This window comes from Megascapheus bottae, chromosome 2, assembly GCF_031878675.1.
Source record: "Megascapheus bottae isolate mThoBot1 chromosome 2, mThoBot2.hap1, whole genome shotgun sequence".
Lineage (NCBI taxonomy): Eukaryota > Metazoa > Chordata > Mammalia > Rodentia > Geomyidae > Megascapheus > Megascapheus bottae.
The window spans coordinates 53,116,473-53,135,684 of NC_143510.1; the positions used below are offsets into that span (position 1 = coordinate 53,116,473).

At 42.4% G+C, this 19,212-nt stretch overlaps 1 protein-coding gene across 2 annotated transcripts in view; it reads left to right on the top strand.

Moving 5' to 3' along the window:
• Positions 1 to 19,212, top strand: part of Rbms2 (RNA binding motif single stranded interacting protein 2) — a 41,695-nt gene that overhangs the window by 2,580 nt on the left and 19,903 nt on the right. For both annotated transcript variants that reach the window (XM_090327373.1, XM_090327370.1), the window contains one exon: positions 19,010 to 19,176. In XM_090327373.1, the coding sequence (XP_090183499.1) occupies positions 19,034 to 19,176 (143 nt within the window). In that variant the 5' untranslated portion in view covers positions 19,010 to 19,033. The remainder of the gene's footprint in view (positions 1 to 19,009; positions 19,177 to 19,212) is intronic.

A 19,212-nucleotide genomic window follows, 5' to 3' on the forward strand; every position in this document is an offset into this window, starting at 1 on the left:
GTGTGGGACCTGAGAAGGTAGAGAAATTTTTTAAAACAGCAATGACAACAACGGATCGAGCCTGAAAGTTTATATCTTTGTGCAATGAAGTTAGTTTAATTTCCCACCTATGTACAATCTTCATGGGACTAGTAGAATATCATTTTAGAACGTGTCTCCCCATGGGCCCCCCTCACCCCACATGAGTTTTTGTTTATTTAATTTTTACCTTTTGGATCATTGTTTCCATTCTCCACGCTGTGTATTTTCCTTTCCTACCTATACCACCAGGTAGACAAGCTCATGGGTCCTCAGTGAAATCTCACAGCTCATTAAGAACTGTGTGGGTGTTTCTCAACCATACCCCCTCTCCCCCTCCCCGCTGCCCCCAGCAGCCCAAAGAAGACTCTGAGGAGACTTGAGAGACTGAGAGAAATGCCTTGGGATTAAGGCAGAAAGCTCTGTGATTCTTTAGGTCTTTCTTTTGAGCTGGTACTTGGAGCTGTGCAGATAAGCCTTACAATTAACCCAGGACTGCCACAGGAGTTCTCCTATGGTGGGCAAATGGATAGTCCAGGGAGTGAGGGACCTTCTTGCCTACATTTGCCAGCACACAGGTTTGGCAGTTGCTTGGCATTCCAGGGTACACAATCCTGATTAGGATGAACTTGATGCTGGAGGCAGGAAGACTTTGTACCTACTCTTTGGGGTATTTTAGCTGTTCCTTGAAGAAAAAAACGTGTGTATCGGTACTTAGGCCTTTTTATTTTTACTGTTATTGTTCATCTAATGTAATATTTGACAGTGGGAAAAGATTTATGTTGCTTTTTCATGAACCTAAAGATACTATTACATATAGATAGAAACTCAAATATCTAACTAAGTTAGTGACCCAAACCCTTCATGTTAGTGTTCAGCTGTTGGTTTGAATAGTGTCCATTCTGTTGCTGGCCTTAAGAAAGAAAAGTCCATACATGTTTTGTTGGTTACCAATGTATGTGTATTTGCCCATAAACTGAGATTCTTCTATCAAATATATAGGTCTTGTTATGTATTATAACTATGTATCTGAAAGGAGAACATTTCATCTGACTTCTCTTCAAATCTATATAGTTCTGTATAAAAAATTGCCTTCCTCATTTTGCTTTTTTCCAAGTTTCTTAGATGACCCAAAAAAGTTCAATACCCACGCCCACCCCCCAATTTTTTTTCTTATTTCAGGATTTCCTGCATGCAAAAAATATCTCACCATCTCTTTTCTCAGCTCTCCAGACCCTTTCCTGTCCTGGAGTATGGGTAATGGTTAACAGCTTCTAAATCTCGTCTACTAGAGCGATGAAAGTTATGAGGGTGAACATAGATTCACGTCTCCTAACTTGACAATCCAAAAAGTTTGAGGGCGATGGCCAGGCAACACTGGGACCTGTGGTCAAGGAAGGAGGGATACATGGTTCTTGATATATTTGTACACAATTCTCCAGGTTCTTACAGGTCCATGTCATGAGATGCTGTATCTGCATCACTTTGAGGGTACATGGGTGACTGCTGTGAATGTTGGCATGTTAATTACTATATCGCTCTTTGTCGTAGTGCTGACATGTAAGATTTAATGTGTTTTACTGTTTAGGAAGGTATTTTGAATACGTTTCTTCGTGCTAAAAAATGTGTGTGTGGGGGGGAGTGTGGCCAAGTGGTAGAGTGCTTTTCTAGCTTGCATGAAGCCCTGGGTTCAATTTCTCGATACTATATACACAGTGGAAAAAAAAAAAAGGCAGGAAGTGGTGCTGTAGCTCAAGTGGTAGGCACTAACCTTGAGAAAGCCCAAGGACAGTGCCCAGCCCCTGAGTTTGAGCCCCAGGACTGGAAAAAAAAAAGTGATTGAGGTGGGGGTAGAGGAGGGTCTTGGGCCTTTAACTCAGGGCCTGGGTACTATCCCTGAGCTTTTATTGTCAAGAATTGGTGGTTAATTGGAAATAAGAGTCCACAAGCTTTGCTGCCTGGGTTGACTTTGAACCATGATCCTCAGATCTCAGCCTCCTGAGCAGCTAGGATGGCTTGAGCCATCAGCACTCAACCTATTTATATAAATTCGAGCATTTTTACCTAAGGCTAAATCTTTAAAATAACTTTTATTCATTTTTTTTTGCCAGTCCTGGGGCTCGAACTCAGGGCCTGTGCACTGTCCTTGGGCACTTTTTGATCAAGGCTAGCACTCCGCCACTTGAGTCACAGCACCACTTCCAGCTTCTGTGTATGTGGTACTGAGGAATCGGACCCAGGGCTTCATGCATGTTAGGCAAGCACTCTACCACTAAGCCATATTCCCGATCCCAACTTTTTTTTTTTTTTGCCAGTCCTGGGCTTGAGCTCAGGGCCTGAGCATTGTCCTTGGACTTTCTCAAGGCTAGAGCTCTACCACTTGAGCCTCAGCACCATTTCTGGCTTATTCTATGTATGTGGTACTGAGGAATCAAACCTGGGTCTTCGTGCATGCTAGGCAAGCACTCTACCACTAGGCCAAACTCCCAGCCCCTCCAAAATTTTTTTTTTCATATTTTATTTATTTATTTTTTAAGACCAGTCTTTTATTTCTTTCTCTCTCTCTCCTTCTCCCTCTCCCTCTTTCCTCTTCTCCCTCTTCCTTTCTTTTTTTTCATTTATTTCTTATTGTAATTAATAGAAGGGTTACATTATATTCTCATGTCTTGGTCCCCATTTCCCTCCTCCCCCCCACCTTCCAACTTTTTTTTAAAATGTTAATTGTAAGACATTATTATTTCTAAATGAAACATAAAGAAGTTTATAAAATAAAATCTTTCTCCATGTCATTATGCCAATCTAAGTCCTTAAGGAAAATAACAAGAAATAGTCCTTCCAGACTATGCCAGGACAGTTTCTATTTTGACAATGGCTAGTTTGTCATTTCTGTTAAAAATCTCAGTTTCCCAATAGAACAAGTATATGGGAGAAGTGTTATGGTTCAAGTGGTAGAGCACTGTGTACCCCTACCCTTCCCAAAAGAATGGAAATAAAAAGAAAACTGCACATATCTACTGCTTTCTTTAAATGACAATTCTTAACGCATTATTTACTTTTGACTGTAGTCATCACCTCCAGCTTGTGGAATAAGTATAATTATAATTGCCGGTGATAACAGTTTGGGGAAAAAGTAGGGGGCTGGGAATGTGGCTTAGTGGGAGAATGCTTGCCTAGCACGCATGAAACCCTGGGTTCGATTCCTCAGTACCACCAAATGAGAAAAATCCAGAAGTGGCACTGTGGCTCAACTAGAAGAGTGCTAGCCTTGAGCAAAAGAAACTCAGTGACAGTACCCAGGCCCTCAATTCAGCCCTAGAACTGCCCCCCAAAATAAAAAGTAGGATTGTTGTATTTTGAAACATGTTGATATGCTTCTGTTTATATAATTCCTCAGTGAAGGTGTTTTACTGAGATGCTTATGGCTGGCAGTCATACTTCTTTTGTTGGCCAAAAAGAAATGCAGAAATGTCATCAACAAATATTCTTAACGCCTATTAAAGGGTAGATATTTTCTTGCCAAATTACCATTCATTTCTTGGGTAAAATAGTTGCAGAAAGGAAGGAATACAGCTTTCAAAAGGAGATTCTGCAAGATAATTTAATGTGCTATCTTGATGAGTGGAGGAGACTCATTCCAGGAAGATCCATCCTACCTTCTGAACACAATGTCTTCGGGTTTGAAGGGGTTGTCTCAGTGGAGAGACTTACTATAGGTGAGAGTGGAAGAGGAAATGTTTGGGACTGAAGGAATTCCATACTTGCAAAGGGTTAGCCACGCCTCCCTGACATCATCTCCCCGGCATGTGTTATTATAATTTAACTCCTCCAGCATCAACACTCATTTCCTTTGGACAAAAAGAAAGGGGACTGCTTTTCATTTGGAAGAATTACTTTCCCTTCGTATTTTGGCCTCCTCCCCCCACCCCCCCATTTTTTTTCCTTTTCTTTTTATAGGGGAAGCTTGAATTTAGTTCCTTACACTTGTTTAGTTTTCTTGCTCCAGGCTGGCCTACCCTACCACTTGAGCTATACTACAAGTCTGGCGATTTGCTAGTTAATTTTAAGGAGTTAGTCTTAAAGAATTTTCTGACTTTGAAGGACCAGCTTTCAGATCCTGACCTTTGAGTTGTTAGGATTACAAGGGTGTAAACCACCAGCCCTCAGCTTTTTTTATTTTATTTATTTTTTTAGAAAGGCTTACTACAGGGCCAGGAGTTTGGCCTAGTGGTTAAAGTGCTTGCCTAGCATGCATGAAGACCCGGGTTCGATTCCTCGGTACCACATACATAGAAAAAAAAAAGCCGGAAGTGGTGCTGAGGCTCAAGTGGTAGAGCTCTAGCCTTGAGAAAGTCCAAGGACAGTGCTCAGGCCCTGAGCTCAAGCCCAGGACTGGCAAAAAAAAAAAAAAGAAAGGCTTACTACACAGCCCATGCTGATCTCAAGCTTAAGGTCTGTTTTTCTTGTTATCAATGTACTAAAGACCTTTGTGGGGCACTAATGAAGACAAGACTGGTAGATACTACCATAGCCTCATTTCTTGACAGGCTTCAGTTGTCTAAGTCTGTCAAGCTTGTTGCAGAGAGAAAAGAAGTAGCAAAATAATGTATTATCATTTATGAGAGACATTTTCATGTGTTTTTTACAACTTTCCCATCTGGCTCCCACAAAATCGAAATTTTATTTTATTTACCTCCATATTGATTCACTTATTCATTTATGTTATTTATTTTATGTATTTTATTTGCTGGTACTAGAGTTTGAACTCAGGGCCTCACTCTTACTTGGCTATTATGTATTTTAGAGACAGGATCTCATGTGTAATCCAGGCTGGCTTTGAACTTGTAGTCCTCCTGCCTCTGCTTCCTAAGTACTAGAGTTACAGGTATACACCACCATCCATACTCAGGTTCATAGAACCTTTAAGTATAACTTCTCGTGATTATGTTGGATGGTTTTTTGATTTGGGGGTTTGTTTTTGGTTTTTATTTAGAGGAACTCTCATTCATTTGCTCACATTACCCTCCACTTCCTGGCCTCGAGTGATTCCTTTCTCAGCTTCCTGAGGAGCTAGGATTATCATTTCTTACCACTGTGCCCAGCTATTAGTGTTATTAGTAATAAGTTAATTTCTCCCACTTTTAGTACTAAATTATGCTCTCAATTCTATCTTTGCCACTCTAATAAATATCCCATCTCATGTTCTTGTTTCCTATTTTTCCACCTCTTACTACCAGATACTTTTATACCTGCTGCTAGAACAAAAACAACAACTATGACAAATAAAAATACACCAGCTGATGGGCCGGGAGTTTGGCCTAGTGGTTAAAGTGCTTGCCTAGCATGCATGAAGGCCCAGGTTCGATTCCTCAGTGCCCCACATACATAGCAAAAAGCTGGAAGTGGTGCTGAGGCTCAAGTGGTAGAGCTCTAGCCTTGAGAAAGTCCAAGGACAGTGCTCAGGCCCTGAGCTCAAGCCCAGGACTGGCAAAAAAAAAAAAAAAAAAAACACACCAGCTGGGTGCGGTGGCTCAAGCCTGTAATCCTAGCTACTTAGGAGGCTCAGATCTGAGGATCATTGTTCAAAGCCAGACTGGGCACTAGAGTCCATGAGACTCTTATTTGTGGCTCAAGGGGTAGGGCAGTAGCCTTGAGCTGAAGAGCTTAGGGACAATGCCCAGGCCCAGAGTTCAAGCCCCATGACTGACTAAAAAAGAACACCAACAGTTTGGCAGTTCCTCAAAAGGTTAAACACATGGCCAGTAATTCCAGTCTTAGATTTAAACCCTCAAGAATGAAAACACAGGCCGGGAGTTTGGCCTAGTGGTTAAAGTGCTTGCCTAGCATGCACAAAGACCCGGGTTCGATTCCTGGGTACCACATACATAGCAAAAAAAAGCCAGAAGTGGTACTGAGGCTCCAGTGGTAGAGTGCTAGCCTTGAGAAAGTCCAAGGACAGTGCTCAAGCCCTGAGCTTAAGCCCAGGACTGACAAAAAAAAAAAAAAAAAAAAAGAATGAAAACACACACGCACACAAATATTCTATAGCAGCATCATTTATAATAGTTTCCAAATAGTCCCCACCAGCTGAATGGTTGAATAAATTACAATATATTCCTATGCTGTGGAATAATACTCTGTAGTAAAAAGGATACATGCCACAAATAGATGAACATTATATTCATGAAAGAAAGCCAGTAAAAAAGACTAGGTATAATTTCACTGATATGAAATATCTGGAACAAGCATATCCATGGAGACAGGAAATAGATTAGTGGTTGTCTAGGGCCTGAGAAGAGGGGAATAAAGGAAGTGGGAAGTAACTGGTAATGAGTCTTGGGTTTCTTTCTGGAGTAATGAAAATGTTCTAAAATTGATTGTGGTTATGGTTGCACAACTCTGTAATTTGTACTTTTAAGGACTGAATTGTGTGGTGTGACATATCTCAGTACAGTTGTATGGAAAAGGATAGGGAGCAGAAAAGGGAAATGAAAGTTGGAGAAAGATGGAAGTGGTAGTACTAGGTTTTGAACTTGGGGCCTTGTGCTTGCTAAGCATTTGCTCTACTGCTTGAGCCAAAAATCCCAGGTTGATTTTCTTTGATTTTCTTTGATTTAGGCTCTAGCTTTTTATCTATGCCTGCCAGTATTGACTGCAGTCCTCCTATTTATACTTCCTGCAGTAGCTGGAATGACAGATATGTACCACCATGCCTAGCTTTTTTTTAATTTTTATTTATTTTTTATTGTAATTAGTAAAAGGGTTACATGATATTTGCCAGATAGAAGGTGCATTAATTCACATACATTGATACCCTTTCACATGTCTTGGTACCCGTTTCATGCCTAGCTTTTTTATGTTGAGGTGAGAGCTCTGAAATTTTTTTTCCTGCACAAGCTAGTCTGGAACTACTATCCTGATCTTAGCCTCCCATTATAGTTGTGATGAAAGATGTGTACCACTGTCCCTTTTTCACAAAAGGCTAGTGCTATATCAATTGAACTATAGTTCTGCTTCTGGCTTCTTTTGCTGGTTAATTGGAGATACAAGTCTCATGAACTTTTCTGCTCTAGCTAGCTCTGAACTATGATCCTTATATCTCAGTTTCCTGAGTAGCTAGGATTACAGGTGTGAGTCATCTGGGCCCTGATTATTAGACATTTTAAAGTTCATATATCTAAAACAGATCTGCCTGCCTGCTCTCCCTCCCCACCATCTCTTTCTTTCTCTCTCTCTGCCATTGACTTCCTTGATGTATAAAACTTTAACCAGCCAAGGCAGAGAAGCCTTTGAGACTCTCATCTCTAATAAACTACTCAGAAAAAGCTGGAAGTAGCACTGTAGCTCAAGTGGTAGATCCTTGAGCCTTGAGCACAAAGAGGCTCAGAAATAGTATCAAGCCCCAGAACCAGAAAAGCAAAACAAAAACCCCAAACCCCAGAACTGTGACTGTTCTGCCAAAAAAAAAAAAAAAAAAAAAAAAAAGGAGGCAAATGGCATCACACGGCCCAAAGGTGACAGTGGGAGGGAAAGGGCAGGAGCTAAGAATGCACTCAGGGCATCTGGTACTGTGGCCTTACAGCTCCCAGGGGAGGAGGAAGGTGGATGCTGTTAAGAGAAATAATTGGAAAGTGGCTGTAGTGGTGAGGGGAGGGAGCTCTGGAGGACCAGGAGGACAGGGCTAGGACAATCTTCCCAATCTTCTGTTTGTAAAGGACAAAGAAGCCCACTGGACTTCAGCCCTGGGGCTGGGGACTGAGGCTCTCAGAGAGTGTCACCAGAAGCTCTCACTCTCAAAAGCACTGAGTCCTGGGACTGCTTTGCTGATATGTCCTTCACCCATTCCCAGTAGAGATTTGGGGCGCTTAAATTCAGGGCCTGTATTCTTCCTCTTAGCATTTTTTTTGGCTGAAAATTGGCATTCTGCCATTTAGCCACAACTCTACTTTTGGCTTTTTGGTGGTTAACTGGAGATAAGAATCCCATAGAGTTTCCTGCCCAGACTAGGTTTGTACCATGGATCCTGAAGTCTCAGCTTCCTAAGTTACTAGGATTATTATAAGTGTGAGCTACCAGCCACCCAGTATTTGTAATTTTTGAGGCACCTCCGCAGCAGTTTTATACAGCCCCATCAAAAGCTCACAGAGGATCCAACTTCTTCAAAACCTTTCCTCCAACATTTGTTATTTGATATATTTTGCTGTTTTGGTGCTGATACCAGGGAAATCTGTCATGAACTGGAGGCCTCTCTGGGCCCCCTGTTCTCCTGTCTCAGTGGTTGGTTGTTTCCTGAGCTGTGCCTGGCTCTTCCTTACCTTTTTGCCTGGGGGATTTTCTTTGCCTCTTCTCTGGCTGGATGCTATTTCCCAAGCCATGCTTTTTGTTGCCTAACTCCCAGGTTATGGTAGAGTGTCTCAAAGTTCAGGGGAGGAATTTGTTTTGACAACGTGCAGGTCTGAAGATGTTCGTCTATCCTGCCACTTCCTTGATAAGTCACTGTGTAATGACTGCTTGGGAAGAATTTTTTCCTCAGTTTCTAAGGGTTGCTCATTGTCTTCTGATGGTGTGTATGTGTGTGTGAGTATATCACCTCTGGCACTTGAACTCAGGCCTTGAACACTGTCTCCGGTTTGCTTTTTTTTTTTTTGCTCAAGGCTAGTGTTGTACCATTTGAGTCACAGCTCCACTTCTGGCTTTTTTTGGAAGCTAATTAAGAGTAAGAGTTTCATAGGCTTTCCTGCCTGGGCTGGCTTTGAACAATAATCCTCAGATCTCAGCCTCCTAAGTAGCTAGGCATGAGTTACAGTGCCTGACATCATCTGATTTCTAAATCAGCTATTGAGCTGACTAATGCCATTTTGATTCCTGCATGGGAAATTTATCTTTCTCCTTTCTCTTATAAAGGGCTGGGAGTTTGGCCTAGTGGTAGAGTGCTTACATGAAGACCCAGGTTCAATTCCTCAGTACTAAATACACAGAAAACGTCAGAAATGGTGCTGTGACTCAAATAGTAGAGCTCTAGCCTTGAGAAAACCCAAGGACAGTGCTCAGCCCTGAGTTCAAGCCCTGGGACTGGCTTTTAGGGCACTGTCTTTTCCCCAGTATTAACAAAAAATAAGTTTGTATTTTCTAGGCGTCTTCTGTTAGAGATGGATACTCATTCCTTTTAAAAAATGTTTCATTATTTTTGTGTGTGTGTGTTGATTCTAGTGCTTGAAGACAATGTAGTTTTAGGTCCTGTACCTGGTACTTCCAATTTTGGAATCTTCCTGGAATTTTAGAAAATTACTTTTCTCCTTTTCAATCTCTTTGTTCTTCTTAGACATGTATTGTTCATCTATCTGGTGTCTAGCTCCTCAATGTCCCATCTGTTACCTGTTGTCTTTGTCCTTGCAAATTTATGGGTTTTTTTTCTATACCTTCATCATAATTTTAGTAGAATTTGGGGAGCTTTGGAGATAATTGCTTGTATTCAATCCAAAATCTCCTCCTCATTCTTCATCCCCCTCTAGTTTGGCTTTTGTCTTGACTATCCTGCTGCAATAGATGCTTCTAAATTGTTAAATCTAACTCACTTTCTTGTGGTGGTGGTGGTAGTGATACTGGGGTTAGAACTTGGGACATGGTGCTTATTAGGAAAGTTCTCTACCTAAACCTCACTCACCCCCAGCCCTTTTTGTCCAAGACTGGAACTCCAACTCAGTGCCCACTGCTTTTGCTCACTGATTGGCACTCTGCCACTTGAGCCACACTTCCAAACCCTTTTTATGTTCTGGATAAGGTCTCATGCATATGCTTGAATCAACCGAGATCACACTTATCATGTAGCTAGGATGACAGGCATGGAACACCACACCCCGTTGTTGCCTTCCCGACGTCCTTCTCCTCTTCTTGTCCTCTAGTTGCCAGCATTACAGGCATGAGCCATCAGTACCTGGCCTCCAACCAACTTCTTAAAAGTTTCATCTTACAAAAACAAAACAAAACAACCCTGAGTGGCATTTGTTAGATTGCTGCCCTTTTTCTCCCCCGCCCCACCCCAGTTCTGGGGCTTGAACTCAGGGCCTGAGCACTGTCCTTGAGCCTTCTCAAGGCTAGAGCTCTATCACTTGAGTCACATCACCACTACTGGCTTTTTTTGTGAATACTGGACTGAGGAATCAAACGCAGGGCTTTGTGCATGATAGGCAAGCACTCTACCACTAGGCCATGCTCCAGGTTCTGTTGCCCATCCTCTCCTGGTACCCACCTCCTTGTGCCCTCTCCTGGTACCATTGTTCTCTTTCTGTTCACTATCCTTGTCAGCCACTGGGCCTAGGCTCAGTGTTTATATTTTTTTCAGACCTTCTTGCTTTCTGTCTCTCTCTAAATAAACTTTTTCCTAGATTTTACCTATTTTTATGCTAACAGATTTATACATTATAATTGCTAGGCCAGATCTCTAATCTGTGTATCCAACTGACTGTTTGATATTTGCTCCTAGAAATCTCACCAGTTATTAAAACATAATACATTCAAAATATATTTCTTCCTTTCTTTTTTTTTTTTTTGCCAGTCCTGGGCTTGAGCTCAGGGCCTGAGCACTGTCCTTGGACTTTCTCAAGGCTAGAGCTCTACCACTTGAGCCTCAGCACCACTTCCAGCGTTTTTGTATGTATGTGGTACCAAGGAATCGAACCCGGGTCTTCGCGCATGCTAGGCAAGCACTTTAACCACTAGGCCAAACTCCCGGCCCTTCTTCCTTCCTTTCTTTCTTTCTTTCTTTCTTTCTTTCTTTCTTTCTTTCTTTCTTTCTTTCTTTCTTATCAGTTGTGGGGCTTGAACTCAAGATCTGGGTGCTATCTGTGAGCTTTTTTGCTCAAGGCTTGCGTTCTACCACCTTGAGCCACAGCACCACTTCCAGTGTTCTGGTGGTTAATTGGAGATGATAAGACTCATAGACTTTCCTGCTCACTCTGGCCTCAAACCACAGCCTTCAGATCTCAACTTCCTGAGTAGCTAGGATTACAGGCAGTGAACCACCAGTGCCCAACTGTATTGCTTATTTTCTAATCATCAAACTGTTTATATTAAGAATGACAGCCCAGTCATAAGGTTACTCAAGCCAAATAGCATCCTTTTCAACATCTCATGTATAAGGAAGACCTTCTGGGTCCACATAGTCTCCCTCTTGGCTCTTCCTTCTCCTCTCTATCATTTATTGAAGCCTGTCTAGTTCTTCCTGCTTTTTGCTAGTTCCCTGGAGGTAAGAGTCCATCTGATTTGTCTGCTTAGGCTGACTCTCTACTGTGATCCTCAGATTTCAGCCTCCTATAACTAGGATTACAGGTGTAAGCCTCCAGTGCCCAGCTTATATTTTTAAAAATTCTTATTGTGATGTACAGAGGAGTTACATCAGGTAATGAGAAGATTTCTTTCTGGACAATGTCACTCCTTCCTTCACTTTCTCCTAGTTTTTCCCTCCTGTCCCCACTCACAAGTTGTATAGTTCATTTTTAACAGTGTCTAGTGAGAACCCCTGCTGTACCATTATCCCTCCAGTTCTGTGCCCCCCCAGCCCTCCCAAAAAATAAATGAACGAAGACAAAAAGAAAAAAAAAGAATTTCTATCCTGGAGTCCATTTTGATAACATTTACTTTATAGGATCAGAAGCACAGAGGCATTGCATCTTTGTGTTCCTCTCCTTAAATTATCCTCCTTTGGTCTCAGTGACAGTGGGTGAATTCCTAGAGAATTTTGGAGGTTGACCTTTCCTTTCTGTGTTTCTTCATAGTATCTCTATATGGAGTACCACATACAGCCATATAGATTTTCTCCCTATGTGATAGTAATTTAAATGGTTGTAGAATGCATTAATGTTTATACTGCTACATGTCAACTGACTCAACTTCAACAAATTACAAAAAAAAAAGAAGAAGAGCAAGAAAGAGAGAGATAGATAGGAAACAAGCTTATTAAAAAAGAGCCATCTAGGGGCCGGGAGTTTGGCCTAGTGGTAGAGTGCTTGCCTAGCGTGCATGAAGACGGGGTTTGATTCCTCAGTACCACATACATAGAAAAAGCCAGTGGTAGAGCAGTAACCTTGAGAAAGTCCAAGGACAATACTCAGGCCCTGAGTTCAAGGATTGGCTAAATAAATGAATAAATAAAGTACTCAAAAAAAAACCTGGAATAGTGTTTGGCTCAAGTGGTAGAGTGCTGCTATCCTTGAACAAGAAAAGAAGCTTGCCCAGGCTCAGAGTTCAAGCCCAAGGGCTAGCAAAAGAACAAAATAGAGAAGAAAGAAAGGAAGGAAGGAAGGAAGGAAGGAAGGAAGGAAGGAAGGAAGGAAGGAAGAAAGAAAGAAAAAGAGAAAGAGAGAAAGAAAAGAAAAGAAAGAAGAAAAAGAGATCAAGGGAAGGGGGAAAACAAGATTGGGAGAGGGTGGAAGGAAGGTAAATGGGACAAAAACATGAGAAGGGGCATCAATGTGCAAGAAGTACTGCACCCACTACCTGACAAATAACTCTAACCCCTCTATACATTACCCTGACAATAAAATAAAATAAAAAAGAAAGAAAGAAAAAGAGATCAATGTGGGTGCTGGTGGCTCATGGCTGAAGAGCTTGCTATTCAAAGGCTGAAATCCTAGGATCTCAGTTCCATGTCAGCTCCAGTAGGAGAGTCTATGAAATTCCTTTTTCCAGTTAGCTACCAAAATGCCAGAAATAGAGCTGTCACTCAAGCGGTAGAGAACTCAGGGATAACCAGGCCCTGAGTTCAAGTCCCAGGACCAGCACGCAGACATGCACACATGCACACATACGCGCTTTCACGCATACAAACACACGAAATACACGCGTGCGCGCACACACAAATACACACACACACACACAACCAAAGTCACTCTGTAGTAAAGCTAAAACAAAAATTTAAAAACTAGTGATGGCCAGGAGTTTGGCCTAGTGGTAAAGTGCTTGCCTAGCATGCACAAAGACCCGGGTTCAATTCCTTGGTACCACATATACAGAAAAGGCTGGAAACAGTACTGCTGTGGCTCAAGTGGTTGAGTGCTAGCCTTGAGAAAGCCCAAGGACAGTGCTGAGGCACTGAGTTCAAGCCCAGGACTGCTAAACAAATAAACAGTGATTCTATCTTATCTTTTCAGCCTATGATAATAAAGGTCTTCTGTTTATTAGTACGTGACAGTATGTGATACCTGCGATGAAAACTGTATCCCTTTTGCGGCTGTGGGCATAAATCCTGTGGAATTGCCTACTTAAGTTTCAGTATGACTACCCAGGAACTAAATTGGGCTTTCCCCACCTCTTTTTGTTGTAGAACTGACTTTTGTCATTCCATTCTCACTGTGGCAAACCTCTTAACCTCCAGACCCTGCCCCATTCTCAAACTTAAAGGTAAAGAGTTTGGATGACTTAGTGACATATTTGGAAGAAACATCTTGATGGCTCCCCAAGAAGAATCTCCAGACCATTTCAAGTTTGTGTTGGTTGGTGATGGTCTTCCTGAAAAACAACTATGTCAAGCTGGGTGAAGTGGCTCATGCCTGTAACCCTAACTACTCAGGAGGCTGAGATCTGAGGATTAGGGTTCAAAGCCAGCCTGGCCACTAAAGAACATGAGACTCTTTCTCCAATTAGCCACTAGAAAATGGGAAGTGGGACTGTGGCTCCAGGGGGTAGGGTGATAGCCTTGAGCTGAAAAGCTCAGGGACAGCACCCAGGCCCAGAGTTCAAGCCCCATGACTCACCTAAAACAACCCAAAAACTATGTCTGTGAAATATCATTTTATTGATCTTGTTGGTACTTCTGTGCTAGTACTGGTACTTGAACTCATAGCCTTGCACTCTGCTATCTTACTTATAGTTGGTGCCACTTGAGTCATACCTCCAGTCCAGATTAAATCCTCCAACTCCCAGCCTCCTGAGTAGCCGAGATTACAAATATGAGCCTACTGGTGACCAAACAAAATCCCTTTTCTAAGAAGTTATTAAATTTTTGGATGAATGCATGTTTGCTGATTGAAATCAGGAATTGCCATTCTGACAGACACCTACAAATTGGTGGCATTGTTGGGAAAGGTTGCAAAGCATGGGTTGTGTTGTTTTTGTGTGACTGAGTAATAGTTCACTGTGTGGATGTGTTATTTATTTATTTATTTATTCTTGGTTAGTGCTGGGGCTTCAACTCTGAGCCTGGGCACTGTCCCTAAGCCCTTCAGCTCAGACTACTGCCCTACCCCTGAGCCTGGAAGTTGTCCCTGAGCTCTTCATCTCAAGGCTCCCACCCTACCCATTGAGCCACAGCTCCATGTCCGGTTTTCTAGTGGTTAATTGGAGATCAGAGTCTCACCGTCTGGCTGAGACCATGAGCCTCCTGAGTAGCTAGGATTACAGGCATGAGCCACTGTGCCTGACTGGTCAAGTTATTTTTAAGTTACTCATTCTATTACTGATGTTCCCCCAGCCCCACAGCAGTCTCACATATAAGAACTTTTCCTCTAACAGCTCCTCTGATACATAGTTTCGTTTCCTTTATGTTCAGTGTTTTACCCTGAGTAGACATGACCTATTTCTAGGAACTTAGAACTGTTCTTTGCCAGAAGGAAATAAAACAAAAGATGGAGTCATTCAAAGGGCCTATTTATGTGTGGCTTGGCTGTCTACCTGAGTTTGGATTCTGTCACTAGGGCTTAGAGGATAGAGCAGAGGGAATGCTGGAAAATGGGAATACCAGTCCCCAAGTTTTCAAATAACATTGACTTCCCCTCCCAGAGGCAGTTGGAGGAATGAATTCCCATTTGCAGCAGAATTCACAGCACTGTTGAAGCTGTAGAGAAATAGACCTGTGATAAATACTACAGTAAGCGGGGCGTAGTGGCTCACTCCTGTAATTCTAGCTACTCAGGAGGCTGATATCTGAGGATTGAGGTTCAAAGCCAGCCCAGGCACTAAAGAACGAGACTTTTTTGTTTTTGTCGGTCTTGGGGCTTGAACCTGGGGCTGTCCCTGAGCTCTTCAGCTCATGACTACCGCATGAGCCCTGAGCCACAGCCCCACTTCTGGTTTTCTAGTGGTTAATTGGAGTTTCATGATCTTTAGTGCGTGGGCTGGCTTTGAACTATGAACCTCAGATCTCAGCCTCCTGAGTAGCTAGAATTACAGGCATGAGCCACCACACTGATTTAAAGTCCTTGAAACTCTTATCCAATTAACCACTAGAAAACTGGAAGTGGCGCTGTGGCTCAAGGGGTAGGGCTGTAGCTTGAGCTGAAGAAGAGCCCAAGCCCAGAGTCCAAGCTCCACAATAAAAAGGATAAATCCTGAATTACACTAGGCCTTGGAGACTTTTGCAGTGATGAGCATTTTTATCCAATCATGAAGAAAGCAGTTTCACTGAGAACTTCTGGCACATGTTCTCTTCCATGTGAGTCTGTACAGTAGTCGAATGGTTGGTTCTTACTCCGAGTTCTAAAAGGAAGTATATAGGCAGATGCTGGAGGCACAAAACACTTGTAATCCTAGGTACTCAAGAGGCTGAGATCTGAGAATTATGGTTCTGCCCAGCCTGGGCAGAAAAGTCTATGAGACTGTTACCTATCTTTCTTTTTTTTCTTTTTTTTTTTGCCAGTTCTGGGCTTGAGCTTAGGGCCCAAGCACTGTCCTTGGGTTTTCTCAAGTCTAGAGCTCTACCACAAGCCACAGTACTACTTTCAGCTTTTTCTATGTATGTGGTACCAATGAATTGAACCTGGGTCTTCATGCATGCTAGGTAAGCACTCTACCACTAGGCCAAACTCCTGGCCCTCTCTCTTTCTTTTTTAAATTTCAAAATGTGTATTAATGTTACTAAGAGGTTTCACCATGGTATTTCAGGTGTATGTTATATATACATACTGTGTGTGTGAGTGTGTGTGTGTAAACAGCAATTGTGTCCATGGTAGCATACCAGTAGTTTATTTCATTTTATTTTCTTCCTCAGCAACCCTTGTATTCTTTTTTTTCCCAGTCCTGGGACTTGAACTCAGGGCCTGAGCACTATCCTTGGATACTTTTTGCTCAAGGTTAGCTCTCTGCCACTTGAGCCACAGCATCACTTCCAGCTTTTTCTGCATAGAACCCAGGGCTTCGTAGATGCAAGGCCAGTGCACTGTCACTAAGCTCTTCCAGACCCAACCCTTGTATTCTTGTTTAAACAGTTCTGGCATTATAATATTATACTTATAGAAATATTCTTTCTTTATTCTAGGTATCGTGGCTCATGCTTATAATTCGAACTACTTGAGAGGCAGAGTTAAGAGAAAGGAGAGGGGAGGGGAGGGGGGCAGAGGGAAGGGGAAGTAGAGTTCCCAGGTTGGTAGTCCCCACATGGAGAACAGAGCACATGGCTCAGGGCTTCTGCATTTGCTCTGATTCTCTTCTTGCTCTTGGCATCCTGAATTGTCATCATCACCCCAGGCCTAGAGTCATATGCTTGGGAGAAGCAGCTCTGTTTGCCTAGGTAGAGAGAAGTTAGATTAGTAAAGTCTTATTGAGTAATCTGTATATTGTGAACTCAGGAAGCCAGATTAGAATGTAGGTCACAGTCCTCTTGATTATATTGTAAGTGAAAGGTGCGCTTACAAGAGAGACGTGAAAACAACCACAAACATTATAGGGGTGTGTGTGTGTGTGTGTGTGTGTTTAATGCCAGTACTAGGGCTTGAACTGAGGGCCTTGTTGTGTTGTACAGCTTTTTTTGCTCAAGGCTGGCATTCTACCACTTGAGCCACAGCTCCACTTTCTAACTTCCAGCTTTATTGTTGATGAATTGGGGAAGGAGAAAGCTTCTCTTAAGGCTGGGCACCAGTGGCTTACACCTGGAGCTGTTGCACAAAGTGGTAGAGTGTTAGCCTTGAGCAAAAAAGTTCAAGAACAAAGCACAGGCCCTGAGTTCAAGCCCAAAGACTGACCAAAAAAGTTTCTTGGACTTTTCTGTCTGGTTTATCTTGGAACCTCCATCGACAGAACTCAGCCTCCTGGATAGGTAGGATTCTAGGCATGAGTAGCCAGTACCTGATGTAGTTGTGGCACTAGTAATTCAATAGAAATCAGAAATGATTCTTTTTTTTATGGCAAGCTGGGGTTCCACCACTTGTAAAAAGCACATTCCACACTAATCAGGATTCATACAGGGAAAGACAGATCCTCTTTGCTATTCATGTTTCTTTTTTTTCTGTTAACTACCTTAATTTTTGCCATCATCTCCCCGCCAAAAAAAAAAAAGAGAGGAAAAAAAAAATCTAGAGATGAAATTACTATTCTGCTTTCAAGCCAAGGGACAAATGGAGTGTGAATGTGAAATAATAACAAAATGTCTTGCTACAGGTAAGGAAACAAATTTAGGTAGAGTATCAGTAATCAAATATTTAAACACAAAAACAAAAAAAGTATTAGCCAGGCACTGGTAGCTCACACCTGTAATCCTGGTACTGGGATTTGAATCAGTGCTTCATACTCATACCTGCTCATTACTACTTGATCCATGCCTCCAGTCTGCTTTTTTGCTGATTTTTTTGTGGGGGGGGATGTTTCTGATGTGCTGGTATTAGGGCTTGAACTCAGGGCCATGTGTTGTCACTTAGCATTTTTGCTCAAGGCTAGTCTACTAAAACTATACCTACAGTTCCATTATTTTAGGAAACAGTCTCACAGACTTTTCTGCCAGAACTGGCTTTGAACTATTTTCTCCAAATCTCAGCCTCCTGAATAGCTAGGACTATAGGCCTCAGCCATGGCATCCAGCTACAAATTTCATTTTTCCTACCTGATACAATATTATCCAAATTTATAAAGTCTTACATTCCTGCAGGTATTGTGCAGTTCTCATGTTTTATTCTGTGGCAGTTTTGTTTCTTTGTATTCTTCACAACTTCATCAATTCTTATTATTTCCTTGTCTTCTTTCTTTTTTCTTTTTTTTTTTTTGCCAGTAATGGGGTTTGAACTCAGGGCCTCATGCTTGCCCCCCCCCCACTTTTCCTTCCTTTCCTCCCTTCCTTCCTTCCTTCCTTCCTTCTTTTTGTCAGTTGTGGAAATTTGACTAAGGGCCTAACGTGTCCTTGAATTTTTCTGCTCAAAGCTAGTTCTCTACCACTTTGAGCCACAGATCTACTTCTGGCTTTTGGTAATTGGAGATAAGAGTTTCAGGGGCTTCTTGCCTGGTGAACAGCAATCCTCAGGTCTCAGCCTCAGTAGAGAGGATAATGGGTGTGTGCCACCTGCAGCTAGCAGGAGCTCACGCTTTTGCTTAGCTTTTGCATTCAAGACTAGTGCTCAACCACTGAGCCATACTTCTATTTCTGAGTTTTTGCTAATTGGACATGAGTCTTAGATTTTTCTGCTTGGGATAGCTTTAAACCAGGATCCTTAGATCTCAGCCCTCCTGAGTAGCCAGGATTATAGGCATGAGCCTAGAATAGGCATGAGCCTATAATCCTGCACTCATTATCTTTTTTGAAATGAACTCAGATGTTACAAGTCTTGTCTCATTCCACCATGAACTTCTGGCTTTTTTGAATAGTAGTTTATTGGAGATAAGAGTCTCTCAGATTTTCCTGCCCAAGCTGGCTTTAAATCTCGATCCTCAGCTCTCTGGCTCCTGAGTAGCTAGGGTTACAGGTGTAAGCCACCAGCACCTGACACCACCCTGGACTTAAGAGTCATTCAGTTGTGTCCGGAAGGGCTGTATGAAAACAGTCCACCGGAACTGTTTTTCTAAACCTTTCACGAGCTTCTTTTAGCCTCATTATGCCTGGCAGATAGGTAAGACAGTTACGTATTTTCTTTCTCTGTGCCAGAGGAATTCTTGTAGTTGTCTTTTCTCATTTCCTTATTTTCCTGTTGAGTCGCTACTTTTAACACTTGGTGTCATCTTTTGCCAGGAGCCAGGCACTTCCCCAGTGCTTAACCTCCAAATGTACAATCTCTGACCTTCTGTTCTCTGTCTCCTGCAGCCATATGTGTCATTGGCTCAGCAGATGGCACCTCCTAGTCCTAGCCACAGCACCCCTAACAGCAGCGGCGGGAATAACGGGAGCGAGCAGCTGAGCAAAACCAACCTGTACATCCGGGGACTGCAGCCAGGCACCACGGATCAGGACCTCGTGCGGCTGTGTCAGCCGTAAGTTTCAGTGCATGTGGGTTGGCTTCCAGGAGC